At 41.2% G+C, this 23322-nt stretch overlaps 1 protein-coding gene across 5 annotated transcripts in view; it reads left to right on the top strand.

Annotated features, from left to right (window-relative positions):
* Window positions 1-23322, top strand: part of RGS6 (regulator of G-protein signaling 6) — a 613815-nt gene that overhangs the window by 13829 nt on the left and 576664 nt on the right. For all 5 annotated transcript variants that reach the window (XM_013967267.2, XM_018054008.1, XM_013967266.2 and 2 more), the window contains exon 2: window positions 13132-13235. In XM_013967267.2, coding sequence (XP_013822721.1) covers window positions 13152-13235 — 84 coding nt within the window. In that variant the 5' untranslated portion in view covers window positions 13132-13151. The remainder of the gene's footprint in view (window positions 1-13131; window positions 13236-23322) is intronic.

Genomic DNA, 23322 nt, shown 5'->3' with positions numbered 1-23322 from the left:
AAGGAAATGGCAACCCACTCCAGTATTCTTGCTCGGGAAATCCCATGGACAGAGGAGCCTGGTGGACTACAGTTCATCGAGTTGCAAAAGAGTTGGATATGACTGAGTGACGAAACAAACACAATTGCCATCTTTGTGCCTTTTATTTCTTGTTCTGTCTGTTGCATTGGCTGAGACCTCTAATATAATGGTGAATAGGAGTGGTCCTGGTGGGCACCCTTGTCTCATTCCTAATCTTGGAAAATTTTTGAAGAGTCACTATATGTGTTTTTAATATATCCCTTATCAAATTAAGCAAATTTCCTCACATTTAAATTCTGCTCAGAGTATTTTCATGAATGGATGTTGCACTTGACAAGATACATTACAGCAGTGTTGCAGAAATGTCCACTCCCTTCTAAACTTCCCTCTTCTCCCTCCATATGACCTCATTGCACTGGGAGCTCTCTTTCCTAAATTTTATCCAAATTTTCTAGTTGTTCTGGGGTGTGTGTGTGTGTGTTCCGCTATAAGACAGACCTATAGTGTAGGATATGGTACATTCTAACTGTACTATTTTTGTCTTCCATCTACATATTATGAATAAAATCGTACCCTTAGGAATCTATCTTCTTATTTCTTTGACCTATATTTCTCCTGCCTGATGAGCCTTATGAATAGATCTTTCTTTTGTCAAGTCTTGCTGTCTCCAGAAGGGGAAACGTCTGTACACTCCACGTGTATGTACTGCAGAGTCATGAAAGAGATGGATCCCTTATTTTTCAAAAAGAAATTTATTTAATTAATTAATTTTTGTCTGTGCTGGGTCTTTGTTGCTATGCTTGGGCTTTCTCTAGTTGTGGTACACAAGCTTCTCTTTGGGGTGGCTTCTCTTGTGGACCACGGGCTCTATGGGGATAGAGCTTCTGTAGTTGCGGCGCCTGGGCTTAGTTGCTAGGTGGCGTAGGGAATCTTCCCAGACCAGGGATTGAACCCATGTTCCCTGCAATGGCAGGCAGACTCTTAACCACTGGACTATCAGCGAAGTCCTGGACCCCATATTTAACTGCCTAGTTTTAGAGTATAAAGGTACTGATTTTTACCTGTTCTAAAAATTAAAAAAAGAAAGAAAAAAACCAAAATCCCAAGGAGTAAAACTGACATCCTCTAAAAAAAGAAGCCAATTGGAGTGCTTTTCTTCTTGGTCCCCTAGGAACATGTCATCCTTTTCATCTCTTAGTCATCCCCTTCTTGTGCATAGAAGCTGGCAGAGCTTCTCTGTCACCCCTGTTTCTCCTCCAGCCGTCACACTATCTTTCATGTGAAATGAGAGAATAATAAAATGTTCCTTATGCAGTCCCTAGAGTCAGTAGTATTAGTCAGTAGTATTCGACACTGCAGTCCTAAAATCTGTACTTAGAAAATGTAAGTCCTCTTGGGCACCTGGACCTGAAGACTTGCATTTTCACACTGGCTCTGTTAGCTGACCGGGAAAGTGACATTCGAGCGTAATTCTGTCTCCCAGGCCTTGCTTCCAGCCCCTGAAAAATGAAGTGATCAGGCTTGTTCAGGGAACAGAAAAAATTTATGTCAAGGATCAAAGAGAAAATACTTTGGGCTCTGTGGGCCACATCAACTCTGCTGCAACTTCACAGCCCCGCCCTTATAGTAGGAAAGCAGTGAAGGCAATAAGTAAACAGATGGGTGTTGGTAAAACTTTGTTTATGGCACAGAATGTTGATTTTATGCAGTTTTCCTGTGTCACAAAGTATTATTCTTCTTTTAACTTTTTTCTACCATCTGAAAAGGTAAAAACCATCCTTAGCTCACAGATCATATGAAAACAGGCAGAAGGCTAGGTTTGTCCCAGGGGCCCTAGTTGGCTGACCCTTGAACTAGTTGATTGTCTAGGGAGGGGGCTATTCTGGAGCTCTGATATAGGTTAATAGGCCTGATAGGCTAATCTTTAAAAAAAGTGTTTTTTTTCCCCTGGCCAAACTAAATAAAAACCTCATGTGGAAGCTCTGGTTACCTCAGTTCCTATTACCTGGTGCATTGTGTTTGGCTTTCAACAAAAAATCACAAGCCATGCTAAGAGGCAATGAAAAAACACAATCTAGAAAGTCTTACTCTCTTCTTGTAGGTCAATTAAGAATAATAAAATACAAGACTTTATTTCCCTTTATTTCTTCCCTGATGCTTGCTCTTTAATTTGGTAGATCCAAGTTTCTGACCAATAACATTTTCCTCTGCCTGAAGAACTTTTAGCATTTCTTGCCGGCAAGTCGGCTAGTGATGGATGAACTCACTCAGTATTTATTGTCTGAGAAAGTTTATTTTTCCTTTACTTCTGAAGGATCATTTCACTAGATGTAGACTTCCAAGGTGATGTTTTTTCTCTCTCAATATTTTTAGTATTCAGTTGCACTCATGGTTGTGTGATTTCTGGTGAGAGGCCCCATGTAATTCTTATCCTTGTTTTTCCATAGCTAAGGTTTTTCTTCTTGTTTCTCTCAAGATTCTTCCTGTCTTTCATCTTCCGCAGTGTGAATATGGTATGTCTTGGGGTACTGTTTTGTTTTAATGTACGCTGATTGGTCTCATATCTTTCTGGCTCTGTGTTTTGTGTCTATCGTTAACTTTGGAAAATTCTGTCAATATCTCTTTAAATATGTCTTCTTTCTCTTTTTTTTCCTCCTGGTACTGCAGTTATACTTACACCTTTTGAAATGTACCATAGATTTTGTGTATTCTGTTCTATTAAAATTTTTTCTCCCCCCCCCCCCCACCTTTTTTTCCCCACTTTTGGAAGTTTCTATTGACCTCAAGCCTCACTGAATCTTTCCCTGGCCATATAGAGTCCACACATGAGCCCACGGAAGGCATTCTTCATTTGTTGCAGTGTTTTTGACTTTTAGCATTTCCTTTTTAAGGATTTTGTGGAAGCATTTCTATCTCTCTGCTTTCATTCTCATCTATTTTTCTGTTAGAACCTTTAGCATATTTGATCATAGTGATTTTAAATTTCTTGTCTGATAATATCAACTTCTGTGTCATATCTGGTTTTCACAACTGCTTGTCTCTCTAGATTGTGTGTTTTCATTGCTTCAGCATGGATCATGATTTTTTTTTTGAAAGCCAATTATGATGAATCAGGTAATAGAAACTGAGGTAACCAGGCCTTCCAGTTTTATTTAATTTGGCCAGGAGTTGGGCTGTGCTTAATGTTTTTTGTAGTTGTAGCTGCTAGAAGCTTCAAATTCCCCTAGTCGTCTTGTTTTTGCTTTCTCTCTTGACGTAACATTTCCCTATGACTCAATGGACATGCGTTTGAAAAAACTCCAGGAGATAGTGAAGGACAGGGAAGCCTAGCTTGCTGCAACTCATGGGGTCGCAAAGAGTTGGACACAACTTAGCAACTGAATAACAACAGCAGTGTTGCTGTCTTACAGTTCAGACAGTAAGTGTCTTGGAGGTCTTTGAGGTGTAATCTGCTGTTATCATATAGGAGCCTATCAGTGTGGTGAGAGGGTGTAGTTGAGAAGCAATGTGCTGTCTGTCACCTTCCAGTGAAGAGCAAAAGCAGAGCAACTTCCCTTTAGTAAATGCACCAGCGTTTCTATCGCAACGGAAAAAAGACCAAGAACTTGGTGGTTTAGGTGAGGCTGTCTCAAGATGAGAGACTTGCCTTCTTCTTGTTGTTTGTCACTAAGTCATATGCGACTCTTTGCGACTCCATGGACTACAGAACACCAGGCTTCCCTGTCCTTCACTGTCTCCTCAAAGACCTCCAAGACACTTACTCTCTGAAGTGTAAGACAACAACATTGCTGCTGTTATTCAGTTGCTAAGTCACGTCCAACTCTTTGTGACCCCATGAATCGCAGCAAGCTAGGCTTCCCTGTCCTTCACTATCTCCTGGAGTTTGTTCAAACTCATGTCCATTGAGTCAGTGATGTCATCCAACCATCTTATCCTCTGTCATCCCCTTCTCCTCCTGCCTTCAATCTTTCCCAGCATCAAGGTCTTTTTCCAGTGAATCAGCTTTTCCCATCAGGTGGCCAGGGTATTGGAACTTCAGCTTCAGTATCAGTCCTTCCAATAAATATTCAGCATTGATTTCCTTTAGGCTTGACAGGTTTGATCTCCTTGCTGTCCAAGAGACTCTCAAGAGTCTCCTCCGGCACCACAGTCTGAAAGCATCAATTCTTCGGCTCTTAGTCCTCTTTAAGGTTCAACTCTCACATCCGTACGTGACTACTGGAGAAACCATAGCTTTGACTATATGGACCTTTGTAGGCAAAGTGCCTTGCCTTCTGCTGGCTTCCATTTCTTCAGTGGATTTCAAACTGAGCGCATCAACTGAGACCATGTATGAAGCTTGAACAAGAAGTTATAAGATAGCCAATTCAGAAGGCAAGTTTGGCAGGAAAACCTTTTAGGTTTGGTGAGCAGAATTGATTGGCTTTCTTTTCCTTTTTGTGTTTCCTTCCTGCCTCCCTCCCTTCCTTCTTTCCCTTCTTCTCATTGAAATTTTGTGCTCATGAATCTAAACTGCAGCTTGTCAGCCTGGTGGTGTGATTTTCTCCCCACCCTTCAGTGTTCACCTGCTCAATGTGAGCTTGGATATTCAGATATTTTGTGTGGCGGAGAGTTGGGTTCCACCAATGTTGGAGTTTTGTCAGCAAATATGACACAGAAAGGGGGACGTGAGGAAATGGAGGCCATTTGTAAGAGAGTGATGATGAGTGATTGAAATATTGGAGCCAGGGAGAGAAGACTGTGGAGGCAGAGTGAGGAGCAGTAAGGGATAGTACCGAAGGTGTGGTTGGAATGGAATGTCTGAGGATGAGGAATGTTTGCTGGGAATGTAGAGTAGGTGATCTGGAAAGAGGGGCAGTGGGAAGAGGGTGCCCTCTCGGTTTGTACTGGGACTTGAAATGGTACAGTCACCAGTGATGGCAAGCTTCAGCATGTGGCCATGTGAGATGGTCCCTGAGGAGGAGGAAGGGAAAGAGTTCAGATGAGGGAAGAGAAGGGCAGACAAACCAGCTCTGGCTCTAACATTTAAGTCGCTGAGTTGACCAAGGGATGGAGAAAACCTCTGAGACCTGCAAGCTGGAATCTTCAGGAAATGCAAAGGCTTAACAGGAGAGGATGGGTGGCCTCACGCCTTAAAAATGGCCTGGCTGATGGTCTGAGTGTTGCAAGAGAAGTTTGGGTAGAGTGACAGGAGGGAAATCATTGACGCAACAGTGGAGAACCAGGAGGATGCTTGCCTTCCTTCCTGGTCTTGAGATAGGTAAGGTGAGGACCACTACGTGCAGGGTAGGGGATGTCTTGGCGGGGAGCCAGATTGCCATGAGGGTCACAGAAGGTTCGAGTTCAGAGAGGAGGTGGAAGGACATGGGGGGTATACTATTAACAGAAGAAAAGTTCAAAAGGCAGGAGGAGTCAGCAAAGAATTGGCAGAGTCTGCACTGTCCAGAGCCGCGTGGAGTTTGCAGGCCCTGGTAAGAGAGGATGCCCTGAACTCCAAGTACAGATTGCATGGAGGTATGTCGCATGGCCAAGCACATCCTGCTCTGTGAAGAACTTTCCGCTTCTCCCTCCCAGCTTTTTAGGACTTGTGTTTAATATAAGCAATGCAAAAATATTTTTCTTTATAAGCAGCTTTGGTCGATGAGTTTGTTTAGGCTATCAGGCAGCTCAGCAACTTAGGCAGGGTTGTATTTATTTATATGCCTTCAGGTAGGGCTGATATGAGGACTTCCGCTTCACTGATGTCATTAAGAAAGAACCACTAATTAGTTGAGAACCTGCTGTGTACCATTGGTATCATGTACCAGAAGTACCTGCTACTGAGCATGCTGTAATTAGGCTATGTGTGCTAAATACTGTAAATTTAAGTATAGACTGAAATTTTGTATATTTACAAAATCTTGTTTTCAACACTGTGGATCAGTGATTTCGCTGGAGACCAAGCTGACTTGTTGGAGAAAGTCTGTGGGCCTTGAAGTCTGTGGGATTTGAATTCTAGATTCTTGACTGACAGGCTGTTTTACCTTTGGGCAAGTGGCCTATGTTCTTGAGCTTCAGTGTTCTCATCTATAGCGTGGGAGTGATAACATCCACGTGTTAGAGTTGCCACGAGGCACTGCCCAGGAGATTCTAATGAGCAGGCAAAGTGGAGACCCAGTGGTACAGGTGATGAGTATTTGTTCCATTTCATGGAAGAGGAAACCAAGGCTCAACGAGGCTAAATAAGCATAGAAATACGTTGTTCATGGTTGCACGGCTCTTAAGTAGCGTGGCCAGGACTGAGAGCCAGTTCTTTGATTCCAGGATCCTAGCTTTATCCATCACAGTGAGTTTCTAGCAGAATTCAAGGGAGGTTAAAGAAGCCCCACCTTAGTTAGCATGGCTGCCCAGCGAGTCAGCAGTGCAGGATGGGAGTGATCAGGTGAAGAGAAGGCAGACTCCATGGGATCTAAGTCACTAGTTCCCAAACCTGACTGTGCTTCCAAATCACCGGGGGGACGTTTTCATTTATAAGTCTCCAGGGACATCCTTTGAGTTGTAGTGCTGGAGAAGACTCTATAGAGAGTCCTTTGGACTGCAAGAAGCTCAAACCAGTCAATCCTAAAGGAAATCAACCCTGAATATTCATTAGACGGACTGAAGCTGAAGCTCCAATGTGTTGGGCACTTGATACAAAGAGCTGACTCACTGGAAAAGACCCTGATGCTGGGAACCATTGAGGGCAAGAGGAGAAGTGGGCAGCAGAGATGAGATGGTTAGACAGCATCACCAACTCAGTAAAATCTGGGAGATGGTGAAGGACCGGGAAGCCTGGTGTGCTGCAGTCCGTGGGGTCAGAAAGAGTTGGACACAGTTTAGCGATGAACAACAACAAAGGGACTGTCTTAGGCCTACAGGAGTAGAATTTCTGGAGCATGGGAAACAGGAACATGTATCTTTATCACCGCCCTCCCCCCGCCCCCTCCCACCCCCACAACCTGGTGATTCTGAGGCTGCTTATCTTGTTCAGGTCCTTGAATCAGCTCTTGGGAATCCTTAAGTTCTAACTGAAGTCCTAAAATGACTTCCTTAAAATGAAGTCCCAAGTGACTACAGCCTAGTAAAATCCTGGGTACCTGGCATGCCAGCAAGATTGACCCCTAAGGGTTGACTATAGCCTATAGCCCCTTGTTTTCAGATCTTTGGTGCATTATTTGAAACAGACACTCGAGCCGTCATGGAGTAGCTGAACTCTTGAGTATACAGGAGACATCAAGTTGGCAGACTCTGCAGTAACAGAAAGTGTTGTTTGTTCTTAAGAGCTGTTGCTCTTCCTTCTTCCCCCTTGAGATTCCTGCCCACTCAGTCAGATTAGAGCTGTATAAACAAGATTGTACTACCGAGCAAGCACACATCTTGTAATTTTTTTTTTTTTTTGCTAAAGTGCTCAACACTGCTGATGTCAGAAAACAAATCCATTGGATTTTAATGGGCCGAGGCAAACAATATGAATTGGATATAATATGGAGGAGAGGAAATAACATCAACAGAAGTTCCCATTTGGCGGCATAAATATTTAGACTGTATCACAAGCAGGGTTTGATTACCTCTCCTACAAGGTCTTTCCCTGAATAGGGCTTTGAGGGCTGGGCATTTAGGGGTGGCGGGCATGATGTTTCAGGCTTCTTGCTGCTTGTGATGCTGGTTTTAGTGGTGCTTTGGTATAAATGGCAACCCACTCCAGCGTTCTTGCCTGGAGAATCCCAGGGACGGGGGAGCCTGGTGGGCTGCCGTCTATGGGGTGGCACAGAGTCGGACACGAGTGAAGCGACTCAGCAGCAGCAGCAGCAGTATAACTGTAGTGGTCCGCTGTTAGTTGAGCATCAGGATCACCGGAGAAGCTTGGGAGACTGCTGGTGCCTCCATCTCAGATACTCCGAAGACCTGATATGGGGGAAGGCTTTCTCCGGCGATTCTGGTGTCATTAGCCTGGCACTATCACTTGGCCAAGCACTGGTCAAAAACAAGACTGCTGGTCAGTTGCTACAATTCATTCTTTGCCAAGGAAATTTGTGTGGCTTGTTTTATTCCTTCCTCAATAGCAACCCCTGCAAAGTAGAGGATTCTCTGCTTCCAGGTGAAGACCCGAAAGTATAGGGTGAAGGAGTCAATTGCCAAAGGCCACACACACAACAGCCTTGATGTGGCCAGAGCTGAGATGCAATTCCTGGTGTGACTTTAAAGCCCCTCCCTTTCCCACATCATCGAGGTCCTTCCTACCTGCCCTGCTCAGCACCATTGTCTGCTGGCCCCTAGGCCATGCTTGCTCTGGAGAGGCCAGCGTGCAATGGAAAACAGCTGGCACTGGTTGTAACTGAAGCTACAAATGCAATGTATGTTTGGAGTGAATTGGAGTCCTGACTTTCAGAAGATTTACTAATTAGAGTTTGAATCACAAATATTCAGTTGTTTTATTATTCACAGGGTCTTTCCTCATATGCTTTCTACCCTCCTACATATTCCCTCCGATCTAAATTGCTCATGGATTCCAAAAGTGTATTCCTGAGTTAGGGCGGGCCCATATCAATAAACCTTGGGGAAAGCCTTCATGTGTGATTCCATCCATGGGTCTTTGTGGATAAAGAGCCTTCTTTGCTGAGCAGTTTTAATGGCTTATTAACCAGGTGAGCGTTTTTGATGGGATATACTGCATCTTAGTGAAATCTTACCAGTTCTGTCATTCATTAAAAATATTTAAGTACCTTCTAAATGTCAGGAATTAAAGGGGTCAGCCCCACTGACAAAGACTCTGCTCAGGCAGAACTGGCTTTCTAGCAGTGGAGATCCCTGATAGACAGTGAGCAAAGTCATATGAATTCAGATAGTTGCAAATCCCTGTGGTTTCAGTTTCCACATTTGACTGACTCCCACTTAGTCTTCTTGACATCAGATCACCGTTATGGTTTTTTTTTTTTTTTCCTTTCGAGTGTCTGCCACTTCTGTGGCTTCAGATGTCCATACCTGTGTTGTGACCTAGGCTGGAAGGACCTCTTCTGCCTCCTCCAGACTCCTGTTCATCCTGATCGTCACCTCTTCCTGGTCTGTGCTGTCATAACTGAGCGCCCACACATTACAGTTCCCTACGTTTCTGGACCTGTCACCCCTCCTGGTCTCTGAGCGTTTTAAAGAGGGGCCATTTGTGTCTGATTTATCTTTATGTCTCCAGAACGAAGCATGAAATTTTGTGCCATTGGATGGATGGATGCTCAGTGTCTGCGCCAAGATTAAATGTTGAGTCCTACGGCACCTAGTGGCGGGTGCTGGTATTACAGGAATTGCTTCGTGGGAAGGGGTGCTGAGTCTGGGAGGGGGCGCGCTAGCCTTATCAGTTGGGTGATTTTTTGAGTTCAGCATGAATATGGCCATGATTAGAGGCGGCGAGCTAGTATATAGGCAGTGATGATGGAAGAGAGGCAGCATGGGACATTCTGTGAGTCTCTGAAGAAAAGTTAGTAATTTGAAGTTCTGAGGTTTTAAGGCGGAACTGGAATCCTAAGGATGTGTAGCTGATGTCCAGTTAGGGCTGTGGTTTGACTTGGTTCCAGCAGCTAGGTAGTTGCAGATCAGGTGAGGCGTCCAGGCTTCTCGGTTTAGAGGGCTTTCAACTATGCTGGGGCTGTGGTTTGTGACAGATGAGAAAACAAAGGCACAGAGAGCTGAAGTAACTTGCCCCGATCGCTCAGCTAGGTGTGGAGCCTGGATTCAGACTTAGACCTGTCCAGTGACAGAGGCCAGCTTGTCACCACTAAGCGAGCATGTCTTTGGAGATTGTGAAGTGCGTGGTGGTGACTCGTTTGCTCCTTTTCTCTTTTATTAGTTGAAAATGAGTGTAGTTAAGTCGCTTAGTCATGTCTGACTCTTTGCGACCCCATGGACTGTAGCCCACCAGGCTCCTCTGTCCATGGGATCCTCCAGGCAAGAATACTGGAGTGGGTTGCCATTTCCTTCTCCAGGGGATCTTCCCGACCCAGGGATCGAACCCAGGTCTCCCGTATTAGAGGCAGACGCTTTAACCTCTAGAAAAATATTATTATTGACCTGTTTTCTTTCTATTGCATGTATTTGGGTTTTTTCAGAAAAACATTCATGAATGTTACAAGTTACTGTGTTTATATGCGTGTGTATTTAAGTAACACAAAGAAGGTTTTGTTTTTCTCCACCGCTAAGTTTAAAAGACTCTTACTTCATTTTATTTAAAAGTAAAAATTTATGCCATACTGTAATAAATGAGAACCTAGTTCTTTAATTTTAGGAACTCCAGCTCTATAGTCAGCGATTTAATTGGAGCATCCTTACCTACACCTTTCACATCTAGTACTGTCTAACATCTGTTGACATATAGATTAGAAAGTGCTTGCATCACTATTTTAGAAATGATTCTTTCTAGACATAGGAAAGTTAAAATGACTTGTCTGAATTTTAAAATGAGTTGATAGGGAAACCAAAAATAGAAGCTTTTCTACTACATATTAGACTCACTAAAGTTCCAGACTAGAGGCTATTTGCATTCACTGAGCAGTCTGAAGTCCAGAGCCTGGTTCACCAGCCTATTTGAATACATGGGAATGTTGTTGAGGGTAAGGAGTGGCCAGGGAAAGGCAGAAGGAGGGCTGACGCCTTTGTTTCCAGGTCATTTCCAGTCTTGCTATTATTGCAAGCAGAGAGGGAGGGAGGGAGATAATATGCTCATCAAACTGAAAGTGTTCATTTTGAAGTAAAGCAGTAGAAACCCAAGATGGGTCTGTTACACAGGGAAATGAGATACATAAATAGACTCAGGTTTTGTTTTTAATGCTCAGTCATGTTCTGTGTTCAGGTAAAAGAGTAAGTAAGTAGTTGTTTAAAAGTGAAACTGCATGTTGTTCATTTAACTGTAAGAGCGACTGATTAGAATAATGAGTGTTTCCATGTAGTACAATATTCATAGAAATACTGACATTATAGTGGGTAGAGATAATAGAATAATGTTCTTTATCTCTGCTTGTAATCTAACTGTTCAAATGCAGACTAATTCATAGATGAAGACGAAAACAAGCAACATTATTCACGTGGGATACTTGGGGCAATTAAATTCTTCACATAAATTGCAAATTCCTGTCTCTTCCCCATCTTCTGCCCAAATTTGTTTTTATGGGATGACCTTTGGTACCAACTTATTTTTCTAATAAAATGTTTCCTGAGTTTATATTTTAAATTGAAATGGCCTTTTCTGTCAAGTATGGTATTTATAAAAGTTTTCTTTGATGAAAAGCCTATGAATTTTGTGCAAACAACCCAGGCAGGGTCTTAGATTAGTGATAACATTTGTATAGGACTTTTATGGCGTGATACGATACTTTACACTCAATTTATTTGACCCTTACCTGTGAATACTCAGTGAAATTCACATTTTACTGATGAAAGCAATGTAGGGGAAGGTGACTTGGCATTGCTTCTGGGCACTAGTGGGCATTCAGCATGTTTGCTTTAAAAGAAAGTTAGCAAAGGAAACCAGCAGGTTATTTAACTTGTTCGAAGTCACCCAGTAAATAGTGCATCATACCAAGAACTGAATTTGCTTCTTTAACTAAAAAATTCCATATGCTCTCATTGTCTACTGCTGTCTTCCAGGCTGTTTTTTTTTTTAAAAAAGGTCAAATTAAAAATATTTATTTTTCTTAATTGAGATGAAATTTGCATAACTTAAAATTAATTTTAAGGTGTACATTTTGGTGGCATTAAGTGCATTCACAGGGTTCTGCAGCCTTTGCCTCTATCTAGTTCAAAAATGTTTCCATCATCCTCAGAGGAGACCCCACATCAATTAAACATCCAGTCCATTTCCTCAACTGCTGGTAACTACGAATCTGCTCTCTGTCTTTGTGGATTTCCCTATGATAGATGTTTCATGTAAATGGAAGATGGACTGTCTTAGTCCCTTCAGGCTGCTATAATAGGGAACCATAGACCCGGTGACCTATGAACAACAGAAATTTATTTCTCACAGTTCTCGAGACAGGGAAGTCCAAGATCAAGGCTTAAGTAGATTTGGTGTGTGATGAGAACTCAATTCCCTCTTCATGGATGGCTTTCTTCTGCTTGGGTCCTCACTTGGTGGAAAGGAACACTCTGGGATCTCTTTCATCAGGACACAAATCCCGTCACACCCTGTACCTCTTAATTCTACCAGTTTTGGGGTTAGGATTTCAGCATATAAATTTTAGAGGGATATAAATATTCAGTCCATCGCAGTGACCTTTTGTGTCTGATTTCTTTTACTTAGCATAGTGTTTTCAAGGCTGATCTATGTTGTAGTGTATATCAGTACTTTATTACTTTGGATGTCTGAACTATTTTCCATTGTAGAGACAGACCATATTTTGTTTAGCTGTTCATCAATTGAGGGACTGAGTTGTTTCCATTTTTCAGTGAATAGTGCTGTTCTGAACATATGTGTTCAAATATTGGTTTGAGTGCCTGCTTTTAATTCTTATGAGTGGAATTGCCAGGTTATATGGTAAATTCTATATTTGACTTTTTGAGGAACTAACAAACTGTTTTCTATAGTAACTGAACCATTTACATTCAACACTGTACAAGGGTTCTGATTTCCCTACATCCTTGCCAATGCTTGTTTGAGTTAAAAAATTATTATAACCATCCTGGTGTGTGTAAGTGGTATCTCCTAGTGGTGTTGATTTGCATTTTCTTTATAAAATATTCGTATTTTAATACATAGAGTTAATCATGAGATTTGATAAGACAAAATCAACATCAAAATGATTGACCTCATCTATCTCCAGGAGCTTTTTTAAGATTGCCATCTGATCACCCGTAGAGTATATGATTCTGAGCTGAAAACAAAGCACGCAAACCATGTGGCTTTGGAATGAGAAGCATGTGTATGGATAATCAGACAACAATTACCCCTGACTTTAAAAAAATGCCACTTAAACTAATGAGGAACAAAAAGCAATTACATCATGTTTCATTTCCATGCCACCTGCCAACAGATACTTAGTTCTTTGCGTGGCAAAGCTTTTTATATGTAATTCTTTCCTGTATTAATGGTCTATTCATTTATTTTTGCAGTGTGAGTGAAGACACCCAGGATGGCTCAGGGATCCGGGGATCAGAAAGCAGTGGGGATCACGGACCCGGAGGAGAGTTCTCCAAATATGATAGTCTACCGCAAAGTAAGGCATCTGGTTGAACGCTGGGGGCACTGCTGCATGTCTATAACCTGTGGGGGTTGATGGTTGATGGGTGGCTCGACAAATGTTTTCTGCCTAAATGGCCTTGACTGATAATTGAATGTAATTTTCTTCTCAGACCCTCTGATTCCCCAAGTTTAAAATTCAAGGAAGCTAGGCTGGTATCAAACATTTGAAAAACATTATGTGACTTAGTTTTCTTTAAACCAAAGATTGCCCAAAAGTGCAGATGGACATGTATTGTCCTTTCATGTATAGGCCTTTGTGTAACATTAATTAATCAAATGTTCTTCAAACCCATAGTACTCATAAGATCTGTTCTGAATGCTGTTGGAAGGACACAGAAGTGTGTTTTTATTTGGTGCTTCACAGCTGGTAGGAGACATAAGATGTATGCAGATCACTGTTATAAGTGCAGGTAGAGTGTTCCATAATCTTAGAGGAGGTGGGCAATTACTTCCAACCTCAGAGATCTGGCATGGGCTGTGGAGGAGAGGCCTTTGAACTCAGTTTTAAAGGCTCCACAGGATTGCTTTATGTGGAAAGCAGAAGGGTAGAGCAATATTCCAGGCAATGAGATGCTTTGCAAAGGCAAAGAGCGGGAGTCAGTGAAGGGCAACCAGAACTGGTTAGCTTGGGCAAAGGATGACTTGCAAGTAATTGGAGTAAATGGAGGTGAGACTTAGAGCAGAGTCTGGATGGAGCCAAATTTTAGAAATTAATCATAAAAACTTTAGTGCCAGGAGTTGTAAAAACAACATTTTGGGGGGATTATGAGCCTTGCCCCAGTGTGGCTCTTATCCCCAAGTGGACTATCATCAAGGGTGCATTGGAGGCTTTGGCAGGGGTCAGGGGCGGGGGGTGCTTCTATATCCCCCCTTGGAAATGAGCAGGACTGAGCAGGAGGTTTAAAGAGTCTGAATTAACAAAAGCTTGGAAATAGAATGAATATAAAATCAGAGCGTGAATGGAGAGTCAAAGATGACTGGGCTTTTGCCCTTGGGTGATAGAAGGGCATCAGTGCTGTTAATTCAAATAGAAATATTTGGAAGCCTATGTTTTAAAGGAAGGAAATGTGGCTATTGCTGAGTTTGAGAAAATAGTTGCTGTTTCTCATACACCTTTTGAATGTTTGCATGTTTGTGCAAACGGAGCTGAACTACATCGTATATATTATTAAAAATAAGGAAAATAAGATTGTACCCATTCGTTTCACTAAATATTTGAGCTGTCTGCTGGGTTCTATGTATTCTGCAAGACTCTGTGTTCTGTCTATGTTAATCATATGAACAGGGTTGAACTAGATATTCCTGGATGATCAATATGGTGAATTTTTCTTTTCTCCTTGTAAAAATAGAACTCTCAGAGTAGTCTTGCTTTTAGTACTATATTCCTTAATCCTTTGCTTTACAAAAGAATGTTTAGTTAACCCATCTCTAAGAGAGATGCTTATTAAGTTGTAGTAAAGAGAAAAGTTTAGTGAGGCTAACCAAGTTGTGAGACATGTAAAATAACATAAAGACATTTATTCATTACCTTCTTAACCCACCTCAGACCAGGAGACCCTGTGCCAAACTTGTAGGAACATGGGATTTGAAGTCAGACCTGGGTTAAAATGGTAACCCCGCCACTTCCAAGCTGTATGACCTGGAGTCAGTTAAATAACTTCTGTGAGTCTCTGTCTTTTAATCTATAAAAGTGGGGGGAAAGGTGGGAGGAAAGATGGTATCTCATGGAGTTATTGTGAAGATTCATTTGGATAAAGTCAATAAAGCATCTCACATCCTGCTTGGCACAGAGGTAGTCCACGATGAAGGCTTCTTTTCCTTTTATCTTTTTTCTTCTAGAGACAGTGACACTTGGAGAGGAAATAAATTATGAAATTGTATAAATGTTGGTGCTGTTAAAAAGGTGCATTCATACAGCGAGTTGCCTTATAAGACACAGGAAAACAGTGCAAATATTTTTTATACCATTCAGGAGATTGCAAATCAATGGATTACTAAAGGTTAATAGGAGATGTAAAGGTCAGGCAATCCAAACACCTTTCCACAAGAACGTTTGGTATTATGTGGAAGGGGATAACTCCCTACAGGTTTGTGGGAACTTGATTTTTACTTTTTGGGTGGTACCAGGGGCCTCTTAATTTTTTAGTGTAATTTAGGGATAAAGTTGTAAAATCCTGTAATTTTTCAGAGAAATGACTACTAGTTATTTGGTTTCTACACTGAAAGTCTTGCTTCTGTCTTGCTTCCTCATGACAAATCTGTGGTGGGTATATATGTGTTCATGTTATTTGCTGTGGTCGTTAATTGATGTAAAAGAGACATTGGATCTATTCAATCTGTTAGAAAGAAAGCAGATACACTTATCACCAAGTATGGGTCCAGGACCTGGAATCATTTAAATCTAGTTAATTGGACTAACTTAAGCCCTAGTTGTGCTTGAAACATGGGATATTCAGCTAGTTCTCTGCTGTAGACTGGCCGCTGGCTATGACCAAGACTTACCCAATGTAAGATGCTATCCTCAAGGTGTAGGTAAAGATTGAATCGTGAAACCAAGGTTGATTAAAAATATTTTCTATGGAAGTCCTCTTATGTAATGATTTATTCAAGGTCAGAGCTATAAAGTCAAACCTTTCCTCAGAGGTCTATAACAGGAATTTACATTTAAAAATGTGCAAATGGTGCTTTCATTTTGATTTTTGTTCTCTTACTTGTTTGTTTCTTTCTCTTGTCAGATGTTTTCAGTGTGAAATTTTTGCCTGGACTGTGTTGTGTTGATTCAGATGCTGACATTTAAAAAGCTAAATCTAGAGAAATGGAGCTTTTGAGTAAACCTCCGATTAATAAGTGGGGTGATTATGTCCAGATTGTTGTTGTGACTTTTAAATGCCAGTTAGGAGGGTAACCTTCTGACATATGAGTAATGATGGGTGGGTTTCTTAAGCCTACACTTTTCAGAATACTTTTCATTTTCTTTTCATGTTTTCTATGTCATTAACTGTGAGAAGTTGTACTTTCCTGTGGCATGGTTTATTTATTGACTTGAGCAGGCTTTGTAATTTAGTTTTTTTATCCTTCATATTCACATTTTGGATAGGAGGTATTGCATGAAAAATGTATTGGTCACATTAAAAATCTATTTAAAAGAAAATATTAATTATTAATTAAGTTGCCTAGACCTGCTAACTTTTTTTTTTAATACTGTTCCTGGGTCCGAAAGATCCTGGGGGTCATTGAACCTGGCTGTATATCAGATCATTTAGGGGTACTTTATAAAAATACTGGTCCTCAGAGGACCCTTGGGCTTCCCTGGTAGCTCAGCTGGTAAAGAATGTGCCTGCAATGTGGGAGACCTGGGTTCGATCCCTGGGTTGGGAAGATCACCTGGAGAAGGGAATAGCTACCTACTCCAGTATTCTGACCTGAAGAATTCCCTGGACTGTATAGTCCATGGGATCGAAAAGAGTTGGACACAGCTGAGCGACTTTCACTTTCACTTTCAAAGGACCCTCAAATTGTTTTTGTTTAATAGGTCTGAGCTGGATCCTAGGAATCTGAGTTTTAAAGTGTTCTCAAGAGAATGTGATGCCCAGCTAAGTTTGAAACACATTTATTTAGTGTCTTTTAATATATGTAGGTGGAGTATGCATTATAAAGTCATGGAGAAGTTGGTATCTTGAAGGGGGTTTTTGATTTTGTCATTATTTGCAGATCGTACAAGATGTAGAAAAAGAAGGCTCTCATCGAGTTAGAATTAAGACATTTTAGTGACTTCATCTTAAGAGATTTTCTGGTCAATATTCTCATTTTATAGATGGAAAAACTGAAGTATAGGAAAGATGTGTAACTTGCTGAAGGTTACTTGGCAATTTCCCAGTGATGGGGTCCTGGTGGCTTGACAGGCCCAGTTGGTATCCTCTCTCCCATGGACTTACCAACCACAAACTACCATTTCTACATTGTCGGGGCTGAAAGCCATTAGTTAAACTAATGAAAATGTCATGTGGCAGATCTTTGATTTTCCAGGTTATTCTCCATGGTGTGACTTGGGGTACCTTTGAACATTTGTAATGCTCAGGCTTCATTCTGCTTGCTAGTGCTCTTGTTTCTTGGGTGAAGATGTTCTGAAATGTTTGCGTTCTTTAATAACTAGTCATTCTTTTGAGTGAAAGTAGGCTGCTTCCTGATTTTATTTGGTTCTGAGTGGTGTTGATAATGTCTCTTGACAAATTTCCGCCTGCATTGGTCATTTGATTTGGTAGAACTCTGGGAAATTAAATGGCAGGTGGTGGTGGTCTAGTTGCTAAGCTGTGTCTGACTCTTGCAACCCCACGGACTGTAGCCCACCAGGCTCCCCTGTCCATGGGATTTCCCAGGCAAGAATACTGGAGTGGGCTGCCATTTCCTTCTCCAGGGGAACTTCCTGACTCAGATTAAACCCACGTCTTCCGCACTGGTAGGCAGATTCTTTATCACTGAGCCAACCAGGGAAGCCCCAAAATTGTCGCTACAGAGAGGAAATTGTAGCTTCCTGTGACCCAGGTTGGGAAGGTGAGGAGGTGGCCCATTATGTCTGAAGATGCCAAACAGGGAGCTGAGAGCTCTGGCTCACTTAATGCTTTGGTTCTCCTGATGAGGGATGTCATCTTCCTGGCTCTGTTTCTTATTTTGCCATCTTCCTTCCCAACTAAGAAATACTTCTTACCAAAAGGAAAAAAAAAAATTAGTCTACATAAAATAAAAGAAGCTTGATAAAATTAACCCTGTTTACCCACAGGATAAACTTAATAAGTAAACTCAATAAATAAGATACTCTTTGGCTTCATTTCCTCTTATGCGAAGTGATGGGGTTGGACTAAATAATGTGCCTAGAAGGTTTCAACGGTGATTTCGAGAGAGCTAGCAACAGGACGTTGCTTCAGAATTCACTGAAGGCAGTTGTAGAGGCTGTACAGCTGGGAGTCGGAACCTGCAGACCCTGGTGACCAAGGCGTGATGAGGATTTTAAACTATTTAGTTAGCAAATATGTATTGAGTGTCATTTGTGTGCCAGACACAGATGCTAGGAAGGCAGGGTGAATGCTGTTCCCTGAAAGAACCCGCTGGCCAGTGGAGGGAGAGGTGGTGGACAACTAAGACAATTGCAGTGCACAGAGAGGGAAGCTGAGGGGTCTGGGAGGAGATAGAAGGGTCAGGAGGCCCATATCAGAAGAGGGGATGATGATGTCATAGAAGGCATCCAGAGAGTTGGGTTCCTGCCTTAATTCTTGAAAGATAAATAAGAACTAACCTTGCAGACAGTGGGAGAAGAAGTGTGGAGGCAGAAGGACCAACATGTGCAAAGGGACAGAGTCGGGATGTCGTAGCCTGAGTTCTGGAAGCTGCAATGCCTGCTTTCTTGGTGCTAGGTCTCTGTGATGAAGAGTTGAGAAATAAATAAAGCTGGCTAGTTAAGTTAGGGCCAGATCATAAAAGAGCATATACATCAGACAAGGAGCATGGATGCTCTGTAGGGATCTTCTATTTGTGTCTCGACACCCACCCTCCACTTCTTTACTTGCTGCCCACTGTACCACTTGGACTACGTCTACAGGGCTCTCAGAACCTCTGACTTTCAACTCAGTTTGGTCAACACAGGCTTGGGAAGACATGGGAGGGGGGAAGAAGAGGAAGGTCAGGGTATTTCTTCCCTTGACTCCCTCTCAGCAAGGTTTGCCACGGACTGTGTCCCATGACTGAAAGTCACTGCTTTTTTCTAGGCAGACTGCTCTCCTCCTCTGGGTCCAGACACATTTTTCTTCTGCTCATCCTTTCGGGCCTTGAGATGGTTCCAGTTTGTATTAGTATTCTACCGCTGTATAACAGATTACCCCAACCTCAGTGGCTTAAACAGAAGATTTATTGCCATAGTTTCTATGGGTCCATAATCCCAAGTGCAGGTTAGGTGGGTCCTCTGGCTCAGGGTATCTCACAAGCTACGGTCAAGATGTAGCAGGTTCATCTAAAGGCTCAACCAGAGAAAGACCCACATCCAAGCTTACTTACATGGTGGTTGGTGGGATTCAGTTCCTCAAGGGCTTTTGAATGATGGCCTCAGTTCCTCACTGTGTGTTGTCTGGAAATGACTCTCAAGTTCCTTGCCATATCTGTCTCTTCATAGGATGAGTCACAACGTGGAAGCCTGTTTCATCAGAGCGAGCAAAGAAAAGGTGGAAGGGGGTGGGTGGCAGTGGGAGCCATGCTCTTTTAGGACCCAATCTTGGATGTGACGCTCCATCTCTTTCATTAGGGTCAAGTCATGAGGTCTAGCCCTCAGTCAAGGTGAGGGGTTTGGGCAGGAGCACAAATACCCAGAAGTGGAGATCATCAGGGGTCACTTTGGAAGCCATTTACTGTGGTTCTACTTCCACAAGTCAGAGGTTTCTGAATGTGCCCTTATGGTTCCCCTGTGCCCTGCCACGTGTTTATACTTGGTCCTTTTGGAAATAAACCTTGCATGAATTGCCTTGTATTTTATGTGCCATCTGTTTACAGATAAGCCTCTGACTCATACAGGTCTGATCCCCAAAGTGAAGGAACCCACTGAGATCCTGTTTTTCATCATAAGGAAATTCTCCATGAAGTTAAGTCAGGGAAGTTGTGTGTTCAGCGTGCAGAATGGGATTGTAGGGGGAGGCTGTAAGAGAAACGGTGGGATTAGTAAGCAGAGAAATAGTTTGGTGCTTTTACAGGTGTTCATGGGAGGAAAAAAGATGATGTCCAAATCAGCGGCAGTGGTAATGTAGATGAAGGGAAGTGCTTGAGAGCTGTTTAGGAGGTAGAATCTACAGGACTTGGTGATGGTAAGATCCAGGGCAGATTTGAGGATAATGAGGGGAATGAGAGGGGTTTTTCACTAGGTTATACTTGAGAGTTGTCAGAAGGTTTGGGATCAACAAAATTTTGAACCAAGTAACTGTGGAACTGGTTTGCCTTCCCCCTCCTTATATGTGAATAAATCAAGAGTGTCATAGAAAGAGTTTGTGACTGGACCAGCTTATCTGGCTCTTTATTGTCACTGCCCCACTGGTTCCCTTTTGGCCGTGCACAAGTTGCTTCTATGTTTTATTAAGTTCAGTTTGGTCATTTGTGAAGTGAAGGGTTAACTGGGCTGAATGATCTCCAAAGTCCTTCCAGTTCTAACATTCCAGGGCTTTGATGATTCATATTACAGAAATCCACAATTTATTATACTTATTCTTTCATAGCCCCCTTTGCTTTCTTTTTCATTTTCTTTAAAAAGTTAACCCAAGGTGGGAGGGGGGTTCATGTTTGGGAATGCATGTAAGAATTAAAGATTTTAAAATTAAAAAAAAATAAATAAAAAGTTAACCCAAGTCAAAATTTGAAAACAAGGAAGCCAGTATGTTTAAAACAAATACATTTTGGCCTCAAACATAGGGCTGTCTTTCATCTATTATTATTATTTTTTTTTTGCATTAAATAAAATTCCCAAGGACAAACTACAGAGCGTGTTCTGGGTAACTAATTTAATTGTTTAATCTGCATTTTAAGATTCCTTTCATTAAATATTTTGAAGGTTCTTAATTGCCTTAGGAAAAAACTGTTCTGTTTTCCTTTTCCCCTAGGATTAAACTTGTGAAGGGAAAAGCTTCCCATCACATTATCTTGGTTGGCAGGAGACAGGAGTGCAGGCAAGTCCCAGACCAGTGGTATCAGTGTCCACAGATGAAAGGGATGGTATTTTTAGTCTGGAGAACAGCTCAGTGTGGTTTAATATGATGTATTTCCCTGAGTATAACTTTCTAATTTGAAAGCCTTTGGTGTATTTAAGGTTTCATTTCATTTTTTCAAAAATTTCCCCTCACTTCGTTTCAAAGAGCCTAAGATTTTACACTTTGGCAGACAGTTTATTACTCTAACTATTGATATTCCTGTATCGTTACACTATGGAGAACCTTAGTGGTCACAGAATAGATTCCCCATTTGCAAGACTTTGAACAAAAAAACCTAAAATCTGATAAATACCTGTGAAAGGAAAATGTGTATATGTGTTAGTCGCTCAGTTATGTCCAACTCTTTGTGACCCCATGGACTGTAGCCCACTAGGCTTCTCTCTCCATGGGATTTTGCAAGCAAGAATACTGGAGTGGGTTGCTATTCCCTTCTCCTGGGTTGCTATTCCCTTCTCCCAGGGGATTTTCCCTGACTCAGGGATTAAACCCAGGTCTCCCTTATTGTAGGCAGATTCTTTATTGTCTGATCCACCAGTGTGTTTAAATCATTGCAGGGTAGGAAGGCTATTTAAAAAAAAATCTGTTAGCTTGCCATTAGAAATCAAAACTGAAAATGGACAATGAAAGAATGGAAAAAATATGCAAACCTACAAATATAGATACTGACATATAATCACTCCAAAAGAATGTCCATACCTCTTTGGTGAATAATAACCAAAGTTGTAAATAAATCAAATGTCTCTTGAAAGGGGGTTAATTGAATAATTGTTCATATTTGAGATGACCCCACAGTTAGGTTACTGGACTACTTTTCTGGTAGACCTAATAATTGCCTTGAAATGGAGATGGTTACTGACATCCCGGGATATGGTCAGATTGACTGTTCTTTATTTTTAAAACCCTAAAAGGCTTCACCATTTTTGTTCTATTTGCTAAATATAATAGTTATGTAGCTGTACTAATATTATTGTTTCCAATGTTTTCATTATTTTTGGCATCTCTGTGCTTACATCTGAAATCCGTTTTCTTTTGTTTGAAGAACTACCCTTAGTATTTTCTTTAGTACAGGTCTGCTGGACATACATTCCAGGTTTCTGTTTGTCTAAAAATAACTGTTTCATCTTCGTTTTTTGGAGGATGTTTTTCCTAGATATTGGAATTCTAAATTGTCAGTTATTTTCTTTCTACACTTTGATAACTTTCATTGTTTCTTGGCTTCCATAATTTTTGTTCAAAAGTTGGTTTTTGTTCATAAGCTGTGTGTCAGTTTTATTGCTACTTTGTTGACTATAATCTCTTTTGAAATCTTTGCTTTCAAGATTTCTTTCACTTTGGTTTTTAGCGGTTTTACTATGAGGTATTATTTTCTTTTTATTATTCTTAAAGTTAATAGCAATTCTTTATATTTGATCGGTGTTCGGAAAATTCTCAGCCATTAAATTGTCAAGTATTGTTTATGTCTAGTTTCTCTTTTTACTCTTCTTGAGATTTTGTTTATACATTATGACTTTCTCTTTGTGTTTCATATTCCTTATGCTCCTCTCTGTATTTTTTTTATTCCTCTTTGTTTCAACAGGGATATTTTCTAGTGACTTATTCTCCAGTTTTACAAATTCTTTCCTTAACTGTATCTAATCTGTGGTTAAATCCATTCAGTGGAACTTATAACTTTAACTATTGCTATTTAAATTCTAAAATTTCCATTAAATTACTGTTGATAGCTTCTAGTTTCCTGCTGAAATTCTGTTTTGTCATTTAATTCCTTAAAAATATTAATCATAGTTATTAAGTGAGTATCTGATATGTCAAAATCTGTATCTCTTGCTGGATTGTTTATATTGTCTTTAAAATTTTTCTAGTTATTTTTTATTAAGTTCAAAACATTGTGCAACTAACATTGGAGAGGTAATTTTTAAGGCTTTGGGGGAATATTATCTTATTTCCCCAACCAGGGATCGAACTGGCGCCCCCTACAATGGAAACATGGAGTCTTAGCCACTGGACTGCCAGGGAAGTCTTAGACAGGACCTAGTTCTGTTTTTGTTTTTTTCCTTTTCTGTCAGTTTTGCAAGTGGCAGATTACCTTAATCTAACTCAGTACAGAGACTGTGTAATGCTGTATTTCAGTTCTTGTTAGAGCTAGTATATTTCTAGATCACCTTTTCTTTTGGGTGTGAGCTCTTCTGGTCCCACTAAAAACCCAGGATGTTTGCTCATTTCCTCAGCTTTGACTCTGACCTTCAGTTATTGTCCCTTAAGCTCCATGAGACTGCTGAAAGCACTGATCAGCTTCTTGGTCATGCCTTTGGCTTAAGAAATTGGCAG

The sequence above is a fragment of the Capra hircus genome, chromosome 10 (assembly GCF_001704415.2).
Source record: "Capra hircus breed San Clemente chromosome 10, ASM170441v1, whole genome shotgun sequence".
Lineage (NCBI taxonomy): Eukaryota > Metazoa > Chordata > Mammalia > Artiodactyla > Bovidae > Capra > Capra hircus.
The sequence above is the reverse complement of the archived record's forward strand: the minus strand, read 5'-3'. Positions and strand labels throughout refer to the sequence as shown.